The sequence below is a fragment of the Musca vetustissima genome, unplaced genomic scaffold, assembly GCF_032173495.1.
Source record: "Musca vetustissima isolate MV318-11 ecotype Yass unplaced genomic scaffold, APGP_CSIRO_Mvet_v1 utg1071, whole genome shotgun sequence".
Lineage (NCBI taxonomy): Eukaryota > Metazoa > Arthropoda > Insecta > Diptera > Muscidae > Musca > Musca vetustissima.
In genome coordinates, this window is record NW_026882319.1 from 197093 (window position 1) to 218141 (window position 21049).

Consider the following 21049-nt stretch of genomic DNA (forward strand, 5'->3'; position numbering starts at 1 on the left):
ACCGTGTACTGAATTAAGCCTAGAATGATGTGTGTTAAGTTTCGTGAAAATCGATTCAAATTTAGATATAGCTTCCAATATCTATTTTCATCCGATTTAATATAAATGGCGCACCAAAGTCCCTAATATATTCTTCGATTTGCACGAAATTTGGTATAGCGTGCTGAATTGAGTCTAGAGTGATGTGTGTTAAGTTTCCTGAAAATCGGTTCAGATTTAGATATACCTCCCATATATATTTTCGTTCGATTTAATGTAAATGGTGCAGCAAAGTCCTTATATATTCTTCGATTTGCACGAAATTTGGCATAGCGTATTGGATTGAGTCTAGAATGATGTGTGCTAAGTTTCGTGAAAATCGGTTCAGATTTAGATATAGCTCCATATATACTTTCGTCCGATTTAACGTAAATGGTGCACCAAAGTCCCTAAATGTCTTTCGATTTGCACGAAATTTGGCACAGCGTACTGAATTGAGTCTAGAATGATGTGTACTAAGTTTCGTGAAAATCGGTTTAGATTTAGATATAGATCCCATATATATTTTCGTCCGATTTAATGTAAATGGTGCACCTATGTCCCTATATATTCTTCGATTTGCACGAAATTTATCATATGTTGTAGTAGGACATGAGTATGTTCCTGCGAGGGAACATTGACATACAATTGTAAGGATACATATGTAGAATATACCCAAGTGTTGAAGGGTATCATATAGTCGGCCCAGTCCGACTTTACTACTTTGCTTACTGATTATAATTACAAAATAAGTTTGTACATATAATTTGAAAGAATATTGAATAATTTGAAAGATATTGAAATTTTTATAGTGATATAAAACCATTCCGCACCTTGTTACCGGAGTCAAATATTTTAATTCAGTTTTAAGGATAACATCAAGGAAAAAATATGAAGTGTTCCATAATATTTTTGGCATTATATTTATATTGCTCGGTTGCGACCTTGGTGGGCCAGAAATCCTCCTCAGATCAATTGCAGATACATAAAATAATTTTGGAATATTTTAAATACAATGGTGTTCGTACCTTGAATTTTATTAAGTGCCCAAGGAATGAGAGTGGTAAGAAGTCGGTTACGAATATAACATTTATTTCACATTCCAGGACATTAGAGGGTAAACAACTTATTCAGAGAACATTTTCAATATTAGTCCATGTTTTCACATATCACAGAGGTCTCGTGATATTTTGGATACCCATAGCCCAATCTAAGTATCTGTATCTGGCAGCAATTTGTCACGACCTAGCCTCCACATAAAAGTCTCCATGTATTTTAGCTACAAAATAGTGGAGGGATTATAAAGTTCGGTCCGGCCGAACTTAACGACGTCTTTATTTGTTTGTTCTACGACTCCAGTATTTATTCTGCACAATACATTTTTTTCTTTTTATTTCATTTTACGTTTGATATTCCAATTTTCCGATTTCCATATTTATACTGTCCTGAAAAATTGTATCTCTTTTCCCGTTAAGGTTTTGCTGAATTGGATCCCAAAATATTCCTCCCCTATCTAATGAAGGAAAATATGCCCGTTCGCCTATACTCTGGTATTGATTATTTAAAGAAGCCACCAACCGCACCTGTGTTCGGTCCTCCTCTCACCTTTCAACGTAACGATAGCATTGGACGAAGACCTTTAAATCTTAAAATGGAAACAATTGCCCATAAGACAGGTATAATTGTGCCGAATCTCAATACACCATGTGCCCTAAATGTCTTGAGTTGGTGTTCTGCATCGGAACAAAATTATTTTACCACAAATCGATTTTGGTTATTAATTGCAAAGGATATTGGAGATTTAGATAGTCTGGAGGCCCGAGATATATTTCTACCACCCGATAGTGAGGTGAAGGTGTTACTACAAAATGAAGATCGAACATACTCTCTAATTGATGTCTATAAAATAGCCGAGCAGAAGGAGCTAAAGGCCCGTGAGATTATTGGCAATTTTACGGAAATCAAGGATATGATAAAGAGCCTACAAAAATACCGCTCTCCGATTTCGTATCGTGAAAACTTGGAGGGTATTACATTTAAAACCGGATTGGTTATTGCATTTCCTGATATGTTTACCAATATCAATGATTTGTCGTTGCGTCACATTGACACCATATCGAAGGTGAATAATCGCCTGACCTTGGAATTGGCGAACAAATTGAATATGAAGTAGGCCGAACCCGATTTTTATTAAAAATATAAAAATGTATACACTTCAATTTCCAGATTCAACACCCATCAAATGGATAATTATGGCTGGCATCAGCCGAATGGTTCCTTCGATGGTTTCATGGGCCGTCTGCAGCGTTACGAATTGGATTTTGGACAAATGGCTATTTTTATGCGCTTGGATCGCATTGCCTTGTGCGATTTTGTTGCCGAAACCTTTCGCATACGAGCTGGGGTTATGTTCCGCCAACCACCATTGTCGGCCGTGGCAAATATTTTCGCAATGCCCTTTGAAAGTGATGTCTGGATATCGATCCTCATATTGATTTTCTTTACCATTTTTGTATTCACCTTGGAGTTGTGGTTTTCACCACACGATCATGATATGGATTTTTGGGATGGTGTCGTTTTTGTGTGGGGTGCTATGTGTCAGCAGGGATTTTATTTTTCATTTGCCAATCGTTCGGGTCGGATAATTATTTTTACAACATTTGTGGCAACGTTGTTTTTGTTCACCTCATTTTCCGCAAATATTGTGGCGCTATTGCAGAGTCCATCGGAGGCTATACATAATTTAAAGGATTTAAGTCAATCGCCATTGGAGATTGGAGTGCAGGATACGGTGTATAATAAGATATACTTTAATGTAAGTATGAAGAAAAGAGGTTCCCCCGTGTCGGATCTCCACCATGAAAAACCAAAAAGAAAGATACCAAAATTTGGAATTATGGTGGATGTTATATCAAGGAGATCTGGAGAAATAATTGAAAATAATTTTTTCTAATTTCCCAGGAATCCACGGATCCCGTCACTAATCTATTGTATCACAAGAAAATCGCACCCAAAGGCGACAGCATCTATATGCGTCCCATGATTGGTATGGAAAAAATGCGCACCGGCCTTTTTGCCTATCAGGTGGAACTGCAGGCTGGTTATCAAATTATTAGCGATACTTTTAGTGAGCCAGAGAAATGTGGTCTCAAGGAATTGGAACCATTTCAGCTGCCCATGATTGCAGTACCGACAAGGAAAAATTTTCCATACAAGGAACTGTTTCGAAGGCAGTAGGTCAAAAATTTCATATATATTTTTAATTTTTAAGCATTTGTTTATTTCCTCCCCCCAGATTACGTTGGCAGCGTGAGGTGGGCCTCATGAATCGAGAAGAATTGAAGTGGTTCCCACAAAAGCCGAAATGTGAAGGTGGTGTTGGAGGGTTTGTATCGATTGGTCTTACCGAATGTCGTTATGCATTGGCCATGTTCGGTTATGGTGTCCTGCTAGCCGTAATTGTTTTTTGTTTCGAAATAATAATAAAGATTATACATCGTTTGGGTAGAAGGATGAATACCTATTACAATGGAAATCGATTTCCGGTTGTATTGGAAGAAGAATTAATTTAATCTCCGATGACTTATTAAACCATCATCGTCAAATGAATAATGGATAGTGAAAAAAATAAATATTCAATTACCTATCAATTGAATTGCGATTTGGCAAACAAAATGTGATTTGTCGCAGAGCAAACAAAAAAATCAATTAGCCTACCTTGCAACATTGTTAGTTGCCGCTTCTTAGTTGAACTATATTTTATATACCCTATGTAGATTGTAGTTGCGAATTTTTGGGTATTAAAATGTATAATATGGATATTATATTCATCCAAATCTATTGAATTTTTATTAGAAATTAATTTTCATTAGGTGTATGCCTCAGTCTATCCTTTGAGAAAAGGAAAAGCCAGATAGCAGCCACTTTGGTTGGGAAATGTGGCTAGAAGCTTCAAAATACCAAATGCTTCTCATCTGCTGCTATGCTATTGGTACCCGAGAATAACATTAATATGGTATTACTCTACTATAATCCATCTATATCAGACCTACCTGATAGGCCAGTTGATATACAGGCCTATCAGACAGGTCTGATATACACGCTTGAATTGTTGGACCTCACTCTCGGGATCATACATATCTCTCCTGAATTGTCTGGACAGTTCGAAAAAATATTTTCGGACCAATATGTACGTAAAAGAGCACCAAAATCAGATTTTCGGACCAACGTTGGAAAAATCAAGCGGAATTCTCCTAAAATATTTGCTTGAAAATAGGCCGAAAAGGTCAAAATTTGGTCAGAAATGTCCAAAACGACAAAACCTGTCATAACATGCAGATTATCCACTGTTATCGTGAGAAGACACCCAGCATTCTGGCTGGTCTGAATATTCTTCCACTGCGTCTCACGTACATTCTCAAAACATACTGGCATCGCATAACTGAACGATAGACTATTTCTTTAAGAGGTCAACAAGTTATGCTGTCTGGGCCCCTAATGCTGCCTGGTGACTTGAGGTCCTTTTTTTCTACTTCTCATCTTACAGCGAAGAGCAGTGGCTTACGCAGACTATTTGAAAAGGCTGTGGGAGCTTCATTTCAGCCGCCGAAAAGGAGGGGTTTTTTCACATTTCTCAGAAAGAAGAAACATACAAGATCAGCTATGTAGACGTTTATCATCTCACATATACACAGGAGGTTGTTGCTGCAGCAGCTTGTACTGCTGTGTACTTCTTCTGCTTCTAACTCCAAGTCCAAAAAGGCTACACCATCCTGATGTTAATTGTGCCAAGACCACTCTGGTTTGTCAAGGTAGCTGCTGCTCTTCTGCATCTATCGTAGGCGAGTGATCACCGAGGATTGTATTCACACGATATACTCAAATTGCTTCCTCAACTGCATCCGTGTGAATACGATTCATACACATATAAAAGAAGTTGCTGTTGTTTTTGTGCCCTATTACTTTTACACAATTACTCGGGTCGTTTCGGATCGTAGACACCTCTGTCATGGAAATGCTAGAGGTCATTGGAGTTGCTGTGCCTTTCTAGAAACCGTGACCTTTCGCCTGGGGGGAGTGTTTACTGTATTCCACATTTTTTCTTTATATTTCATTTTACTTTTGATTTCAAATTGATGTTTCTTTTTATTTCATTTTACATTTTGTGAATGCGGTAGGTGTTATCCTGCAAAATAATAATTAATTTCTATATTTTTCTTTTTATTTAATTTTACCTTTGATTTCCAATCTCCTTCCCTTTCATTTTACCTTTGCTTACACCTCTCTCTAAACATATCCTTCCTCAAGGCAATTTTTTTTTTGTTATGTTTTCTTGTGGGTGATATTGGAGTACATCTTCCGGATAATCTTCTTTCATTTTTGTTTTTTCTTTTTACTTCATTTTACCTTTGGTTTCCAAATTTTTTGTTTTCATTTCCCCTTTTGCTTTCCAAATTGCGTTGTTTTTTCTTTTTATTTCATTTTAGCTTTCCATATTCCCCTTCGTTTCTTTCGCTTTAAATAAATAAAATCTTTTAATAAATAATGTCAAGTGTTTTAAATTAAGTCAAAATATATTGTGCTGCTGCTCCTGCTGTTATTCTACCATATAAGCCTTTGTGGTTCCTTATAATTATCCCATTTAATTTCTTTGGTAAAGAAAATATAAAATGTTATGGCATTCAATAGGACATTGAAACTCAATTCAATCCAATGGGCACGACTCGATTTCAAATTGGGACGGGTATTTAATCGGAACAAAACAAATGGTATTATGAAATAACGTAATTCCAACAAACGTTGGAAACACAAAACTATGGCAGTAGCTAACCAAAACATAAATTGTAAATTAAAACGTAAATGTTTGATGCCCTGATGGACGAACATCAGCGCAATCGAATATACGGGGCACATACAATATTTAAACCACCAATAACGACCGTATAGTCTTTGCCATATATAAAATATATAATGACGATTATCGGCCAACAGATATGGATGTACCAAAGTATTGAAACGTACTATCATTAGGAACACAATGGTTAACATAATCATTTCACTTTTATATTGCCATATGGCTTGCATTGTCGCGCGGAATCTATTGATAATATTTGAGATGCCGAAGAAACAACAGAAAATGCTGAAGTAGAAGAGCTGGAAAGGAAATAAAGAAATGTTAGAATTTTAAGTAAAAATATTTTTTGGGTTCTGGTATTACCTGTGGCAAATGAATGCTAGCTTCATGGGCCCTCTTGTCTCCCAACACTATGGAACCGTTGAGATAGACAAAACCCATAAATGGCAGTATTATAATTAAATAGAAACATCCTTGGGTAATAATGTACCAAAGACATTTCATCACCAGTTCGAAACGTTTTAAAATGTCGAAAATAACCTGGAATAGAATGGAAGGTATTAATAAAATAATAAAAAAAAGTATAAAATAAAAAATTAAATATTAATAAAATAAAAAAAATCCTGAAGGGATCACATATTCCATGCTGTAAGGAAAACAGTTAAAATCCCTTCCAATGAAGAATCAAAATTCGAAATAAGAATTTCGATGGATCCAGGTGGCAAAGTTCCATATATTTCAAGAAGGACTTATAGTGAAAATTGTCTGTTCTCCTAATCTTTATGGGAGCGGATTGCCACTTCAGTTAAAAATACCGAAGGGGGGTTAGTACATTCTATTACCAAAGTCTGGAGCCACACTGACATTTTCTGGCATTAGGAATTTTATACTTCGAAAATAACAAATTATAAAAAATAGGTTGGGAAAAGCGGCTGGGAGCTGACTTTAGAGATGTTCCCATTTTTTAATGTCATCGAGGACATTTACTCCATGGCAGCTGACCGAGAGTCTTATCTATTTTCTAATTGATAAAAAACAGATATCTCCTACTTATATCATTTTAATTTTTAATTTAATTTTTCTATATCATAGGACCTTACCTTTGGTTGATAGATTTTAACATCATTTGGTTTAATGCCCTTCAGCTCGGCATATTTCACTGTGACCAAATCCAAAGCCGTTGTACCAAAAGCCATGGCAACCCAAACGACATTGGTTTGACGCATTAAGACACTGGCAGCAGCTAAATAGGAAAAACACAAATTAATTCCACGAATATTAAAATCTATTTCCAAATCACCTACCATATACAGATGCCTGTAAATGACTACCCTTTTGCCAAAATGCATACATCAGCAATACCATGGTCAGCGACAACGTATCCGAATAGTACAAATGACTAAAGAAATATAGAGGTGGTAAACTGCCTATGGTCAGCGCTTCCAAAGCGGCCAACGTTGAATGGGCATTACCCAAACTTTTGCGGCGTATATAATACAGCAGGACCACATTAACAGCTGCCGCGACCAATGATATCAAACGTAAACCCAATACCTCACAAAATTCCAAGGGTATTAGTAGCAATGCAAAGAAATACAGGCCGGGGAAGGTGGTAATTTTGGGATCCCACTGGAAGAGAGAAATACTATTACTTCCCCAACAATAATTGTGTTTCATTTACATACCTCCTTAAATTGCTTCTGACAATAGCGTATACCCTGCCGCAGATGGAATTCTTCATCGATTACCATTTGTGTGGTGCTATATACCCGAAGAAACAAGGGCAGGGAATAGGCCGCAAAGACCAGCACCAGTAATACGGGCAGCAAATAGGTTTTCATGTTTGCCACGTCTCCTCTTTTCCAGTTGTCTCACAATGTCCTAGTATCCTTTTTGCAACTGCAGCCTAGAAGGAAGGCATCGATTTTCTTGATTAATTCTGCCAAATTGTCAAAACACAACAGCTGAAGAGAGCTCAGAGAGAGAGAGAGAGAGAGAGAGCAACTGAGCAAACAAAACAATTACCGGCCGGTTGAAAACAAAAACCACCTTGTTCTATTTTTAGAACACTTAAATGTCTCTTAATTTTTAAAAAACATTTTAAATTATTGTTTTTAAAACCTTTTTAGTGTTTTATTTAATTTATAACGTCATTTTCTTCAATTTTCTAGGTAGAGTTAAAAATTTTCCTTGCCTTATTTGTCTCTTCTTATTCCTTACTGGCATGCAATGTGGATTGATAACACAAGTGAGAAAACAAAACAATTACCAGCCGGTTGTAAACAAAAAAGCTAAAACCACCTTGTTCTATTTTTAGAACAGTTTAATTTCTTATTTAATTTGGTAATAACAATTTAAATTATTTGCTTAAAACATTTTTAAGTGATTTATTGGAACAAGTCTAGTTTAGGGGCTCCACTCGGATCGCTTTGAAATTTTTACCGTAAGTAGTCCTCGTTGAGCTGATTAGAGTGATATATATTTTATGTGGGGGAAATGCATACTTCCCGAGATATGGGCCTTGAAATTTCGGAGCATATCTTGATTAAAACGGCCGTTTTAGTAATGCCACATAGGCAATATGGGTATCATTTTAAAGCTTACAACGAATGCGCATACATGGCTACGCAATCCAAATCCTTTTTTAAGAGCAATTTTCAAATCAAATTTAAGGTTTTTTAAGAAGCCGGCCTTCGGCCGGGGCTTAAGACTTTCACCTATGGACAGACGCATACATGGCTACGCAATCCAAATTCTTTTTTAAGAGCAATTTCCAAATCAAATTTAGGTTTTTTTAAGTAGCCGGCCTTTCGGCCGGAGCTTAAAACTTTCACCTAAGGACAGGCGCACTCATGGCTACGCAATCCAAATCCTCTTTTAAAAGCAATTTTCAAATCAAATTCAAGGTTTCACCTATGGACAGACGCATACATGGCTACGCAATCCAAATCCTTTTTTAAGAGCAATTTCCAAATCAAATTTAGGTTTTTTTTAAGTAGCCGGCCTTCGGCCGGGTCTTAAGACTTTCACCTATGGACAGGCGCACTCATGGCTACGCAATCCAAATCCTTTTTTAAAAGCAATTTTCAAATCAAATTCAAGGTTTTTTAAGTAGCCGGCCTTCCGCCGGGGCTTAAGACTTTCACCTATGGACAGACGCGTACATGACTACGCAATCCAAATCCTTTTTTAAGAGCAATTTTCAAATCAAATTCAAGTTTTTTTAAGTAGCCGGCCTTCGGCCGGGGCTTAAGACTTTCACCTATGGACAGACGCATACATGGCTACGCAATCCAAAGCCTTTTTTAAGAGCAATTTTCAAATCAAATTCAAGGTTTTTTAAGTAGCCTGCCTTCGGCCGGGGCTTAAAACGGCATATACATTAGAACTTTTTACCGTGTTAACCTACTTTATGAGGATTTATTTGACATATATGCAAAGGAATTGACAATTGAAACCCACTGGGTTAACGAAATCCGGTTAAATGTAAACGTACTGTAAGACTTTCACCTATGGACAGGCGCATACATGGCTACGCAATCCAAATGTTTTTTCTTTCAATTTTAGTTAATATTATACAATTTACAATGATATACTATATTTATTTTTAAAGCACTATTCAATCCCTTTAAAATGATACCCATATTGCTTTGGTGGCATTAGTAAAACGGCCGTTTTAACCAAGGTATATTCCAAACTTTCAAGGCCCATATCTCGGGAAGTATGCATTTCCCCCACATAAAATATATATGACTGTAATCAGCACAACGAGGACTACTTACGGTAAAAATTTCAAAGCGATCCGGGTGGAGCCCCTAAACTAGACTTAAGCCGATTTATTTAATTTATAAGGGCATTTTCTTCCATTTTCTCGGTAGAATTTAACTATTGTCTTACCTTATCGGTTTCTTCTTCTTATTCCTTACTGGCATGCAAAGTGGATTGATAACACTGCGTGCACGATTGACGCCGTTGTCAAGCAAAATAACAACGGCGTCAATACTGCAAGGAAATATGAATACAGTGGAACTTCATTATAATTTTAAGGGGAAATGGGTCCATCGTTTGAAATAGCCCCCAATAAATAGGTCTTTACCCATTCTAGGGATATTTTAATGATGCTAGGCCCATTTTCCTATCGAAGTGGCTGCATTTTGGCATTCCTTGTTAATTTTCAATATGGGTCCCTGTTTTGATATTCCTTCTCAAATATTTCTCTTATATAATTTGAAGTTCCCGGGCTAATTTTCCAATCGAATGGGGTTTTCTGTTTGACCTGTTCGACTTAAGTCTTCAATTGTACATATATATATTTTTCACGAAACGAACACAACTATTATACGCCGATTTTCCACTCTGCCATTTCTTTTTCTATACAAATCCGTTATCCATTTTATTTTCGACTCATTTTTATCCAGCAATCTCCCTTTGATACATTCTTCATTGCAATTGGAACGTTTTTAAATTCGATCATGTCCAAACTTCACTCTAGGCGTCTATTTTGAAAATTTCGTTTTTCATTCGTTGAAGTTTTGAAAAAAAAATACAATCGTCTCGGGATCTGGACCAAAATGGTATGCTATTAAATTATATGGATTATTAAATAATTATAATTTCTATTATTTATCGTATTCGTTATAAATAAAATAATTCTTATGTTGAGGTTAGGTATCTTTGTGCCCAGTATATAAGCAGCGGCAGTGTGATGAAATTATTATCTTTGCGTTATGTTCCTATGCCAAGAATTATGTTCCTATGTTTGATAATTTACTTTCCACTTCCAATGAAGCCTTTCATCAATGATACTAAAAGTGAGGTTAGGGTTTATTCTTTCCTCCTACGAACAAAAATAGAAGCAAGCTGCGTTTAGGGATTCTCTTAGTATTGTGGACTTCTTAAGATCCGGAAATACACAAGCTTATTATTGTAACATGTAAAAAAATTCGGATGGAGTCCCGTCATTTGAATTTACCTAGAAATACAAGGTCAACCACTAACTCCGTTTTATTTTCCATTTCAGGTATTCCAAATAACTAATATCTATTACTCCAGCTCTTATCAATATGATGGTGATGGTCACGTCAAAAGATTACAACCATCTCGTCGTCGTCGCTATATAAATCGACTGGAAAGGAAGTTGCGAAATCTCCAAGGACAGTATATAAAAGTGCTCGAAAATGAATTGAAACAATTGAAAGAAGAAAAAGAAAAAAGGCAAATACAACAACAACAAATAACTTATCCGACAAATTTCGGATCACCAGCAAATCAACAAAATGTCGTTCAAGCACCTATGACGTTAATGGAAACTCCCTGTCAGTTCGTTTCCCCGGTAAACAGTTACCAGTATTATGCACCACAAGGATATTATTCTTACCCGGTTTCCAATGGAATTCCACAACAACATCCACAGCCATTTCCTCACTATGGTATGTGGAATTATCCGACTTATATGCCAACAAATTATGTTACCACAACAACATCGATTACAAGAACTGAAACTACTACTATACATCATCATCATCATCATCATCCTCACGCCCAATTTGTGCAACAAAATCAATCCATAACAAGTTCTCAAGAAGGATTGGTTACTTCCACAGCTGTTTTAAGAACTAACGTAATGGAACAAAATGTTACCAACCCCATGGAACAAAATGTTTCCATTTCCATATTGACAAACAATCCGAATGCTAATGTGTCTGTAAATGCGAATCCTTCTTGTTCAACAGCAACCGAAAGGGCGATACCTCAGCCCCAGCAAAAATCGGTTAACAACGATTCCAATTTGTCAAACAATCAGATGTGTTCCACTATAGCTACTCCAAAGCAATCCACACAAAATCCAATAAAAACCGATAACAATTTTTCCAATAATTCGACTTCTCAACACGCAGATAATGTCCAGCAACATCAAAAAAATGCAACAACTGTTAAAAATAATTTGCCAAAAAATCCGCAGTCTACCCAAACTGAAAGTTCGAGCACTGAGGTTGCGGTAAAAATCCAAACGACTCAGCAACAACAAAATCCTATAATTACAGATTCCAAATCTACTCAAACACAATGGAATGAGGACACGCCCTTTGCTGGTACAAAGGATGCTATGACACAGTCTCAAAATCTTTTTAAATCAACTTCAACTACTTCTAAAAACGAGGAAGAGAATTTAAATTCCACCTGTCGTCGAATTTTTGTTCCCGATTACATTGTTAACAGCGATGGAGTTGTTTATATATCCCAAACTCAACCCGAGTGGTGTACACTACGATCTGGAAACGAAAATGATATTTAAAAAAAACTAAGTCTGCTGAAAAATTATTCAACAGATTTCAACATGAAATGGCATCGATGGTCAATTCAGTAAGGAGTATTCAAAACAGTATTTAAAAAAGTTTTTTTTTCTTTTTTCAATTTAATGAAATAATTTGAATTAAAAAATGTCGTATTTTATTTTTTTTATTAGAGAACACAAGTTATTTTATTTTAAAAAGTCGTATTATTTTATGTATTTCTTATATATGTTTTTAAATAACCGTTAGAATTATTTTGAGGTTATGTGTTTTTAATTTCGTTTTTATTTTTGTTTCCTGTAAGAATATATTTATTTTATTATTTCATTTAATAATACAAGCCCAATTCATTAATTCCTATGATATATAATTTCTTATATATAGCATGTGTTAAAATTCGAATTTATGTTTTGTTTCTTTTTATTAATTTTTTATATATGGACTATTTTCAAATAAAATATATGATTTTCTTTTAAATTAATTAGTTCATTTTTATACACTCCAACAAAAGAAGATCCATGTTTTGATGTAGGCTCAATATATGTTCCTGCCCCATTTTCGATTTTTTTTTGTTAGACTGGTCTTCAAGTAGGAATATTCTGCACTAAATTTCACTATGGACCAGCGACTATAAGAAATCGGAATATATAATATATATGTAAGTAGATAAATCAGAGTTATTATTTTTTTTATGTTATTTTCGATTAAGGACAAAATCACCCATCAGAGATCCCCCTAGGTAATTGATATACAAGAAACAAATACTCTAAAGCAAATTTCACTATGGACCGCTGAAGAGTAAAAATCCGTACCTTCAGTATTTACGTATAAAATTTGACTCACAAAATGGGCTATATAAAGATTAAAAAAAAATTATTAAATTTTTTGAGGTTATTTTCGATCGAAGGTGATTTTGCCATTAAAGTTAATCCTAGGTAATTGGTATAAAAGGAAAAAATGTTCTACACCAAATTTCACTATGGGTCAGTGAAGAGTAAAAAGCCGTACATTCAGTATTTATGTATAAAATTTGACTCACAAAATGGGCTATATAAAGATAAAAGTGAATAATTAATTTTTTTTGAGGTTGTTTTCGATTGAGGGCAAAATCACCCATTAGAAGTCACCCTAGGTAAATGGTATAAGAGGAACAAATATTCTACATCAAATTTCACTAAGGGTCAGGGAACAATAAAAATCTGTACAATAAGTATTTATCTGTAAAATTTGACTCAAAAATAGGACTTATATCTGAGAAAAGTTTAAATGAATTTTATACGCGTTACTGTAGTGTATTTCGAATCTAACCTAAAATCTCCCTTTGTTGTTCCCATTAGAGAGGTGGTATTAAAGAAAGGAAAAATTCTTCATCAAATTTCACTATGGGTCACCTAAGCGAAGAATTATGTATATGCAATATTTACTTACAAAAATTAGATTTTCAAAATTGTCTATGGCAATAGAAAAAACAACTATAACCATTTTTTGGGTTATTTTCGAAAAAAGGCAAAATCTCCCATTACGGTTGACTTTAGTGGGGGTGATTCTAAAGTAAGAAAAATGCTTCGTCAAATTTCACTATGGGTCACCGACTAAATATAATATATATGTACGAAAATTTCACTCACAAATTTGATTAGATAAATGGGAGTTATTAGATTTTTTGAGGTTATTTTCGATTGAAGGCAAAATCACCCATTAAAATTCACCCTAGGTAATTGGTATAAAAGGAAAAAATATTCTACACTAAATTTCACTATGGTTCACTGAAGAGTAAAAATCCGTACACTCAATATTTATGTATAAAATTTGATTCACAAAATAGGCTATATAACTGAGAAAAGCTTAAGTGAATTTTTACGGATTATTGTAGTGTATTTCGAATTTAACCTAGAATCTGCCTTTGTTGCTCACTTTAGAAAAGTAGTATTAAAGAAAGAAAAATTCTTCATCAAATTTCACTATGGGTCACCTAACTGAAGAATTATGTATATGCAATATTTTGATACAAAAATCTTAATTTCAAAATTGTCTATAGCACTAAAAACCAACTATAATCATTTTTTTAGGTTATTTTCGATAAAAGACAAAATCTCCCATTACGGTTGACTATAGAGGGCTGGTACTAAAGTAAGAAAAATTCTTCATCAAATTTCACGATAGGTCACCTACTAAACGATATCGGAATATATAATATATATGTACGAAAATTGAACTCAAAAATTTGATTAGATAAATAAGAATTATTAGATTTTTTGAGGTTATTTTCGAACGAAGGCAAAATCACCGATTAAAACTCACCTTAGGTAATTGCTATAAAAGAAAAAAATATTCTACATAAAATTTCACTATGGACCACTGAATAGTAAAAACCAGTACATTCAGTATTTATGTATAAAATTGGACTCACAAAATGGGATATTTATTAAAAGGTCTACTGACTACACCTTTTTAATAAAAAACATCTGTTATTTTTTTCTAAGAAAAAACATTTTTTTATTATTTTTCCATATATGTATATAATAATAATCATAACGATGTTTTAAAAACATGCTGAAAACAATAATGTTTTTTGTTTTAATTTTAAAAATTTGTCTTAAAAACTATAATTATTTCCGAATTTCTAAAAACATTGACAATCGATTCACAAAATCAAAAAAAGGATATTTTTAATAATATTTTTTATTATTATTAATAATATATATTTTAGAAAACTAAAAATATATATGTATGTGTGAAGATTTTCCTTATTTATTTACACATCTGTAAATCATGGGAGCCGAACGATCATTTGTGGTCGTGTGACGCAATTTAACGGTGGCAAACTGTGAAGCTCTGCATGTCGTCGTTGTCGAAATTTAAGAATTAAAATTAATATTACAAATTATATACAAAATACATATAGTATATAAAATATTTAAATACAAAAGATTTAGATATAAAATCGAAAAAATATAAACTTAAAAACTAATACAAAACAAATACAGGGAATTTAGCATACTTGTTTTCAGGGGGAGGGGGGAGATAAAGTAGATATAATATTTGAATTAAAAATCTAGGGATCTATTACGATAGGCACCAATTTTGCTAAAAGAAATAAAAAATGGAATAGAAAAATATTTTAGAAATATTTTTTTCAGAATTTTTATAAAAAATGGAAGACTTGAGTTATATGTTGTCACGATCAAACACATACACACACAAATGTATTTTAAATGACCAAAATGTGTATGAAAGAAAACACGAAGAAGATGTAAAATTATAACTTAAATATTACAATCAACTTAAAATTAATAATAAAAAAATATATAAAAATTTATATGTATATTTGTATGTATGTATATGTATAATAATAAACTGACTTTACACAAAATAAGACTCTTTACAAACAAACGAAAAAAGAAGATGAAGAGTTAAAACAAAAATTTAATATACTATGATGTAAACTTGGCACTACTTTTTAAAATTTGTTTTCAAAAGATTCTAAACAATTTCTCAACCAGTAAGAAAATGCTGAGAGTGCCTAAATTCTAAGAAGTTCCTTATATAATTTTAAGTTAACCATTAATCGACTTTTGTTCTTTGAGGTTAATGTAGAGAGAGAAGAAAATGTCAGAATTTTATAAATTTATTACAGAAATTTGTGTATTTTAGCCATTAATATTTTGTTCAATAATAAAATTTTGTATGCCAGAGACCGATAACATGACATACAATCACCGATAACAACATTTTGTGTACATAAGATGACCGAAAACATTTTATTTCTTAAAGAATTTTGTCATGATAATCGATAACCATATTTTCTACACTCAAGATGACCGATAACTGTATTTTGTCTTCAAATGATAATCGATAAACACATGTGTTGTGTTCCTGGTACAAATGATAAGCGATAAACATATTTTTTAAACATCAACCAACCGATAACATTATTTTGTGGGCGATAACAATACTTTCTATATAAAGAATTATCGATAACAATATTTTCTATAAAAAACGAGTTCGATAAAATTTTTTATATATCGATAACAATATTTTCTATAGGATATATAACGATAACAATATTTTCTATAAAAAATATTATCTTGTGAAAGAACGATAACAGTTATTAATACACAAAAAGATGGAAAAAATACTTTCCATTTAAAATGGAGACCGATAACAATAATTTCTAAAGAAAATGTAATCGATAACATGAATTTATATACAAAATTTTATCGTTAAATGTATTTTCATAATATTTTCTATAGAAAAAATATCGATAACAATATTTTATATAGAAAATTATCGATAATATTTTTGTTTTCTATAGGAGATATTATGGATAACGATGTTTTCTATAGAAAATATTATCGATAACAAAGTTTTCTGTAGAAAATATCCATAACAATGTTTTCTATAGAAAGTATTCTCCATAACGCGATTTTCTATTGAAAATATTATCGATAATAATATTGTCTATGGTATAGATTTTCGATAACAATATGTTCTATAGAAACTATTATCGATAACAATAGTTTCTACAGAGAATATTATCGATAACAATATTTTCTATAGAAAATATGATCGATAACAATATTTTCTATAAACATTTTTATCGATAACAATGTTTTGTATAGAAAAATATCGATAACAATATTTTCTTTAGAACATTGTATCGATAACAATATATTCTACAGAAAATACTATCGATAAAAATATTTTTCATAGAAAATTGTATCGATAACAATATTTTCTACAGTGAACGGTACTGATTTTCTCTGGAAAATATTATCGATAACACGATTTCTTATAGAAAATATTATCGATAACACGATTTCTTATAGAAAATATTATCGATAACACGATTATTTATAAAAAGTATTATCGATATCAATATTTTCTATAGAAAATATTATCGATAACAATATTTTCTACCGAAAATGTATTCGATAACAATATTTTCTATGAAAAATATAATCGAAATCACCAATTTCTATAGAAAATATCTTCGAAATGAAAGACCGATAACATAATAATGCTTAGAAAATATGGTCGAAAATATCTATGAGAAAATCGATAAATACATGTTCTTTTTTAATTTCGATAATAAAATTTCCTTTGGAATTTTAATCTGATAAATGGTTATCGATATCCTTCTATTTCGATAAACACTTTCTCTAATTTGCCTCTACTTCCCTCTACCCTTAACCTCATTTTTTGTTGTCGATTAGTTTTGTCCTTGAAGATAACCCCAACCATAATTATCGATTTTCTTCTTTCGAATCGTTTCTACTTCATTTTATTTGATTTCACACTCTGTTCCGGTTGATCCCAGAAATCATACCACGGTCCATAGGTTTTGCCATAATGTTTATCGGCAGCACTGGGACCACCACCTCCCACATTACCATTCGCTCCCGCCGATCTTTCACTCTGGTGTAGCATTGCCTTTTGGGCGGAGTTACTCGCCGAGTTACGTTCCAATGTCATGCTGCTGGACATATTCGATGATTTCATTAGACGGGTGCGTGGCAAAATCGTGGCAGTGGGTGTGGATAGGGCCGACTGGGATTGATGGCGTCTCAGGGTACTGTCATCATATTGACGCATCTGTTGATCCTGTTGACCATTATCGTGATATTGTTTTGTGGATTGGCGTTGTTCCCCCCTTTCGCCATGATGATTGGAGGAGCGTTCGGATTTCTTTTTCGAAGTGCCATTATTTGAGGAGGACATTTCCCTGTTACCCGCGGCAGTGGTGGCTGCGGTTGTCGTGGTGGCTCTGAATGTCTGGAATTCCATTTGATGTTCCTGCTGCAGGGCAGCATGCATGGCTCGTCGCTGTTTTTCATCACGACGCACCAAGTGGTCGTTGATGACAATGCAATCATAGGGATCGGAACTGGTAGATTTTATCTCGGGATCATCGGAGTCGTCTTCACTGGTGTAGTACTGCTTGAGAATATCCTTACGCTTTACGGTTTTCATGATGATCCCACCTCCGCCACCCATACCTACCCCCATGGCATTGCCATTATTGTCGAAGAAATTATTTACATCGGACATTTTCAGGGTGCCATTGTCGAGTTCACTTTCCCCAGCCTCGCTCTCTGTGGAATGGAACATATCCTGCTGCTGCTGATGCTGTTGATTCTGGCGATTTTGATTTGCGGAATTCCCTTTATTTTGTTGTTGGTTGGCGGCATTGCCTGCGGATTTGTTCTTGCCGTTGGCCCCACCCGCTCCCGCAGAGTTGCGATGATTATTCATGGTGTTTTGTTGTTTCTGCTTTGAGGCCGATTCATTCATCGATTGACGATTGTTCATCGATTCCCGATATTCCTTTTGATTTCTCTTGATAGTACTCAACCGCTCATTCTCACCAGGATTTTCAATATCGATCTCTATCGTCTTCATAATTTTCATTCGCGACTTGGGGGTGAAATTATTATTCACCACACTGCGATTTAACATCGGCTCCCTTACCATTGGCGTCAGACCATAAATATTCTCATCATCATCGTACATTTCCATGCTGGTGATGCTCTCTTTGCGTACACGTCCTGTGCCATTCTTCTCCTGCGAAGAGGCATTAGAGTGGTTCGAATTGCTCTTGGTGGTCAAGGTGTTGGTGTTCGTATTTGTATCGGCGTGTTCCATTTCCTTTTCACTTTCCATTTTACTGCTGGTAGTGCGATAACCCTCATCCCGTAACTCATCGACATTGGGTGTGGCCACCAGATCGCGATGTTGCCACAATGACATGCCAGCCAAAATATCTTCATTACGTCCTCCACCAAATTTCCAAAAAGATTTTGTCCTCTTAATACCACCCGATGAGGCCTGCAGGATCTCATCATCGCTGGCAATCAAGTCATAACGCATTTTACCCATTGAATTCCGATTCAGGGTCTTCAAGCTACGATCATCGATTTGACTGTCAATGCTGCTACGGAAATTGCGATTCAAGGTCCAGGAGGCCACTTCACGATTTGTCGACATATGGGAATTTGTGTCGGCACGACGTCTGGGAGATTTTAAGGTCAAGGGATTTTGGCGATACAGGATGTATGTATTTGGTTTTTTGAGGTTATGTATGGTTCAACACAAAAGTGATGATGAGGGGGCGAAATAAAACAGAACATAAAAAAAGAAAACACAAAAAGAATAGCTCATATTAAAAAAATAAGCAGGGGAAAATTAAAAGAAATTTTGAAATAAAAAATTGTTATTTACAAAAAATAATGCAAATGATTTCAAATGCAAGGGTCAGTCGGGTTAAATACAACAACAACAAAAATATGTGTGGCAGAAGAGGACATTCGGAAATCCATAGCAATAATAATAAAAAATAATGACCTATATAAACATTTTCTATATAAATAATAATCGATAACATCTTAAAAAAATAATCGATAATTTTTTCAATTAAATAAATCGATCGATAAATATATTTTATAGGGAAATATTGAACCATAACAAATATTTCTCAATAAAAATCTAACCGATTACAATAATTGTTATTTAAAATATTTTCGATTATCGATTACAGTAATTTTTATATAGCAAATATATTCGATAAATGCATTTTTATAGAATATTTCGTCGATAGCAATATAATCGGAAGGAAATATAAACATTTTCTATGTAAGTGATAATCGATAACCGTTAAAAATTCATCGATAATTTTTTTTTTTCAACAAAAAATCGATCTATAACAAAGCTCTTGGACCATAACAAACAATTTCTAAAGAAAATATAATCGATTACAGCAATTTCTATAGCAAATATTTTCGATAACAGTATTTTTTATAGCAAATATTTTCGATAGCCGTATTTTTATGTAGAATATGTGATCGATAGTAATATTATCGGAAATATAAACATTTTCGATATATAAGTGATAATCGATAACAGTTAAAAATTTATCGGACCATAACAAACATTTTCTCAAAAAAATATAATCGGTTTCAGTAATTTCTATAGCAAAAATTTTCGATAACAGTAAATTTATGTAATCGATTGCAGTAATTTCCATAGCAAATATTTTCGATAACAGCATTTTTTATAGAATATGTGATCGATAGCAACATTATCGGATGGCAAAATTATCGATTATATTGATTGCAGTAATTTTCATGGAAACTATTTTCGATTATCGATTACAGTAATTTCCATAATAGGAAAAGAAAATGCATATTAAAAATTTTATCGATAACTTAGTTTTCTTTAGAAGTTATGGTTGATAACAATGAATTTATTAGAAAAAAATGATTGATAAACATTTATGTAGGAAATAAGTTCGATAACTGAAAAAGCCGATCGATAACAATATTTTCTATTGAAAAAAACTATGGATAACAAGATTTTCCATAAAAAATATAATCGATAACAATATATTCTATTGAAAATATGTTCGATAACTATTAAAAAACCAATCTATAACCATACTTTCTACAAAAAGTTATCGATAACAACAGTTGTTAATGAAAATATGTTCGATAACTATAATTTCTGTACAAAATCAGATCGATAACGGTATTTCATATAGAACATACATTCGATAATAGCTTCGATAACTACATTTCCTTTTGAAAATATGCCTGATAACAATAGTTAGTATATAAAATTAGTTCGATAACAACATTTTCTAAAAAAATATGATCGATAACACATATATTCTATTGAAAATATGCTCGATAACTATATTTCTATCAGAAATTCGATCGATAACAAAATTTAGTATAAAAAATAGGATCGATAACAATGGTTTCTATTGAAAATATTATCGATAACAATGTTTTCTATTGAAAATATGTTCGATAACGACGATAACTATAATTCTATAAAACATAAATTCGATTATAATGTAACATATTCGATAACAAAATTTTGTACA

General features: G+C 33.4%; 3 protein-coding genes across 3 annotated transcripts in view; 1 reads left to right on the forward strand and 2 right to left on the reverse strand.

Annotated features, from left to right (window-relative positions):
- Nucleotides 1–1534: 1534 nt before the first annotated feature.
- Nucleotides 1535–3590, forward strand: LOC133328643 (uncharacterized). The gene is made up of 4 exons (XM_061537186.1): nucleotides 1535–2187; nucleotides 2245–2833; nucleotides 2980–3251; nucleotides 3314–3590. Exons 1-4 carry the CDS (start codon nucleotides 1535–1537, stop codon nucleotides 3588–3590), a joined length of 1791 nt encoding a protein of 596 aa, XP_061393170.1.
- Nucleotides 3591–5611: 2021 nt separating this feature from the next.
- Nucleotides 5612–7713, reverse strand: LOC133328636 (putative Dol-P-Glc:Glc(2)Man(9)GlcNAc(2)-PP-Dol alpha-1,2-glucosyltransferase). The gene is made up of 5 exons (XM_061537180.1): nucleotides 7558–7713; nucleotides 7177–7501; nucleotides 6973–7115; nucleotides 6236–6412; nucleotides 5612–6171 (listed from the first exon to the last, which is right to left on the reverse strand). Exons 1-5 carry the CDS (start codon nucleotides 7711–7713, stop codon nucleotides 5620–5622), a joined length of 1353 nt encoding a protein of 450 aa, XP_061393164.1. The 3' UTR covers nucleotides 5612–5619.
- A 9726-nt stretch (nucleotides 7714–17439) lies between these two features.
- The window catches only part of LOC133328644 (uncharacterized), a 29158-nt gene continuing 25548 nt past the window's right edge, over nucleotides 17440–21049 (reverse strand). Inside the window, exon 12 of the mRNA XM_061537187.1 lies at nucleotides 17440–19177. Coding sequence (XP_061393171.1) covers nucleotides 17440–19177 — 1738 coding nt within the window. The remainder of the gene's footprint in view (nucleotides 19178–21049) is intronic.